A 3,811-nucleotide genomic window follows, 5' to 3' on the forward strand; every position below is an offset into this window, starting at 1 on the left:
TTAAATTTTGGTAAATTAAAAAATTTGAATATTTATTAATTTTTTGATTTAGCTGAATTTTTTGATTTGGCTGAATCATTCATCAAAAAATGATTGGTTTTAAGAAACATAAGTGATGATTGGTTTTAAGAAACATAAGTGATATGGGTAAGTGATATGTATAATATTTTTAAACATTGGATTTCGATTAGATAATTTATAGGCAGTTTAGTTTTCATATTATCAAGCATAATTATCAAATTATGATAGACCAAAAAATTTGAATGTTCATTAACTTTTTGATTTGGCCAAATTATCCATAAACAATGATTGGCTTTAGGAAACAGAATGATATGGGTTGGAGACATCAAAACTAAGGAGTGGGAGACCAAAAACTCCTTTCTATATTAATGGATTGCGGCTTATATTCCTCATAGCTAAGAGAGAGCACTTAGATGGGTAAGCTAAAGCAAGAGGCACCCTTACTAAGATTGTAAGAGGATTTGGTAAATTTTGAAATATATAAATGAATCTTTTAAAATATATTGGCGAGCTTTTTCAAAATTAAAATTTTTGGAATCAAATTATTTCCTATAATATTCCAATCGAAATTCAAATTCAAACTTGGGAACTATATTTTTAAATCTAAACCTCGTAAAAAGAAATTGAAAATAAAAACATTTTAAAAAAAAAATTAAAGCGTTTCACAAAGCAACCAAACTAAATCTCACTTCAATATAACTTTAGTCCATAACACTAACCCAACTTAAACACTAAGACCACACCAAATTCAACCTAATTATTAAAACAAAAATAAAAAATACTATAATCTAAGCTCCTAAATTTTAACATGTTTAATACAATCTGTAAAGTTATTATTCAGCATAACTTGATTATGGTAAAACTTTACTCGCACACCTAAAAGTTTCAATTGTATTATAAACTTCAAAAAAATCTTTTTCCTCCAGCAATATCAATCTCAATCTTCAACCCTAGCGAGATCCTTCCTATCTCAATCTTCAACCCTGGCGAGATCCTTCCTAGGTCCGTTTTCACTAGAATTCTGGTTAAATGGATCCAACCCCGTCCACGTGGCACTGCGGAAACCTACATGTTGCTTCCTCAGTGTACTGTTAACAAAACAATGACTGCTTTTCTAGACTTCCTCGTCAACACGCACAAATCTATCCTTCGCCGTTCCTTCGTATCTGAAAGATGCTTTCTATTTGCCTATAATTACGAGGTTCGTCCTCGTATGAATTTTACTTCTTCCATTTTCTCTGTATTCCGTCCCGTTAGAAAAAACACCTGCGCCGACTACACAGCAACGGAGAGACAACTGCGCCGACTACACAGCAACGGAGAGGTAATCAATACTTGTGAAAGTATCCGACTGAAACAAAAGAGAGAAATGCTATGGTAGCTACTGCTAACAGAACGGACTCGAATTGTTTTGCAGATGAGTGAAGAAGTCACTGCTCCCAAGTCAAAAACATCATCCACATCTACGTGTGCTGCTTGCAAGATCCAGAAAAAGAAGTGTTCACAGAAATGCGTTCTCGCGCCTTATTTTCCTCAAAGCAATCCCCACAAATTTATGTTGGTACACAAAGTGTTCGGAAATGGCCATGTTGTCAAATTACTGGAGGTTCGTTATATTACTCAATTATGCAGCCTACGATCACGAAGAGAATAAGTGAAATGTAAAATTATTGGTTTTCTACTACTAAATCTAGTCTCTCCCAAACTCAATAGTTTAATTTGATTTGGTTTAATTTAAATTGATATATGAGTGTTTTTATTGGAATTGTGGTTGAAGATTTCCGTTAATAAACTGTGTAGTGTTTTCAACGTTTCTAATGGTTAGGTTATTTCATCCGCCATAAACGACCAAACAGAAATGAAATCATATATTGTTAATTATTAGATTTATGAAACAGAAATGAAATCATATATTGTTAATCATTAGATTTATGAATGAAAACATGTAATTTTAATATTAGATATAGATTTTTTGTCTGAGAAATTATATTTTTAATCATTAAATTCACTGGACAATTCTTTTATTTTTACTTGACAAATTATATATTCTTAACCATTAGAACCTACCAAAACCACCCAATTTTTTTATCTGCGAAATTATATATTACCACCCATGTTGCAGAATCTTCCGGCCGAGCAGAGAGGTGATGCAGTAAACAGCTTGGTGTACGAAGCAAGCCAAAGATGTCGAGATCCTGTACATGGCTGTGTAAGCATAATCAATGACCTCCAGAATAAAGTAGCAGAGCTCCAAACGCAATTAGCTGTAAGACAAGCAGAGCTGGCTAACATTAGCGTGCAACATGCTAATCTCTTAACCCTAATTACAGGATGCCATGAAGATTCGGATCCCAAATTACACAGCGCGACACCGCAAACGAGTGAAGATACAAATATGAGCTCGCCTGCCTTAGAGTCTGCAGATCCTCTGGCGTTTTGGGAGCAATTCTGGAAATAAAACAGAATGGATATTCCGGTCATTTAGGAAGAGGGCTAGCACGTATATACCAGCCCTCATCAAATCTTTCATCAGTATTATCTAGATAGTGTCCGATGCCACAACGATGAAGCAGACAGCCAGTTGGTGGAAATTGATTGCCGATCAGTTAAGTGAACATGTATCTGCAAAATGGGATGGGCTACTGTAGAGCCTTAGCATGTAACAGACTATAGCGCAAGTGCTGAAAGTATACAGGGCAACGGGTTTCGTTCGTGGTTGTTTTAATAATCATCTGAGTGGGAATGTGCTAGTGTATCTTTGATATCAAATTGCAAATAAAAGAGCATGTTGATACATGAAATCTCCTGTTGGTTCGAAGGAAGAATTGTAAATTTAATAAAAAAATCAATCCACCCGATTTGTCTATGTTGATGGATTTTTATAGATTTATCACAACTATCTATATGATAATTTAGATTATTTTGGCAGAAAGGCTGTTGAGGAAAGGTTAGATACTAAGTTTAATTTAAAAAATAATAAAAGATAAAAAATTTATCATAAAAATAAAACAACTAATAAAATATTGTATTATTGGATATCATCACAAAAAATAAAGAGTGTGATTAACTAATACAGTATATATATATGATTGTTTATAATTAAATTTATAAAAATATATTTTTAATATAATAATAAATTATGTGAAAAAATTATAAAGGATGAAAATAGAAATAATAGAAAAAAAGCAAATCAAAAACTTCGATAAAAATAAATAAAACTAAAAAAAATTAATAACTAATAGAAATTGAAGTTATTAAAGAACCCATAATAAAACCTCAACTAATCACATTACCAATAAATAAATGTAAATATTAATAAAAATTGAATACCTAATGTTAAACTATGGATAAGCGTCATAAATTTTTGGTCAAAAACAAACTAATACCCAGTCAAAAACAAAACTAAATAAATTATAATAACTTTAACAAAAAGTTACCAATAATGTTAATTAAAAGTTTGTTAAGAAGCAATTTTTTTTAAATAATCACAATTTTTTATATAAAAATATTTTTAACAAAATCTTAAATTTATTTATAATATTTGTAATTAAAAAATAAATAAAATAGAATATTTGTAATTAAATTAAATTAAATTAAATACTCTCTTTATAATATAAATATAGTTCAATAAATAACCTGATAAATTTAAAATCAAACTTTTTAATAATATACTTTTAGATATGGAAAGTAAATATAATATTTATAATATTATAAAATGGAAATTTATTTGATGTTTATTATGTACCTTTGTTTATTTATTTATGGTAATGAAATCTATTTTTTAGTTTTT

General features: G+C 29.9%; 1 protein-coding gene across 1 annotated transcript; it reads left to right on the forward strand.

Annotated features, from left to right (window-relative positions):
- Positions 1–1,123: 1,123 nt before the first annotated feature.
- LOC149154404 (LOB domain-containing protein 11-like) lies at positions 1,124–2,590 on the forward strand. The gene is made up of 3 exons (XM_089444136.1): positions 1,124–1,345; positions 1,439–1,627; positions 2,144–2,590. Exons 1-3 carry the CDS (start codon positions 1,124–1,126, stop codon positions 2,477–2,479), a joined length of 747 nt encoding a protein of 248 aa, XP_089300262.1. The 3' UTR covers positions 2,480–2,590.
- Positions 2,591–3,811: the final 1,221 nt, after the last annotated feature.

The sequence above is a fragment of the Pinus tabuliformis genome, chromosome 9 (assembly GCF_031772625.1).
Source record: "Pinus tabuliformis cultivar Carrire ecotype Pingquan chromosome 9, CPIR1, whole genome shotgun sequence".
Taxonomy (NCBI): Eukaryota; Viridiplantae; Streptophyta; class Pinopsida; order Pinales; family Pinaceae; genus Pinus; species Pinus tabuliformis.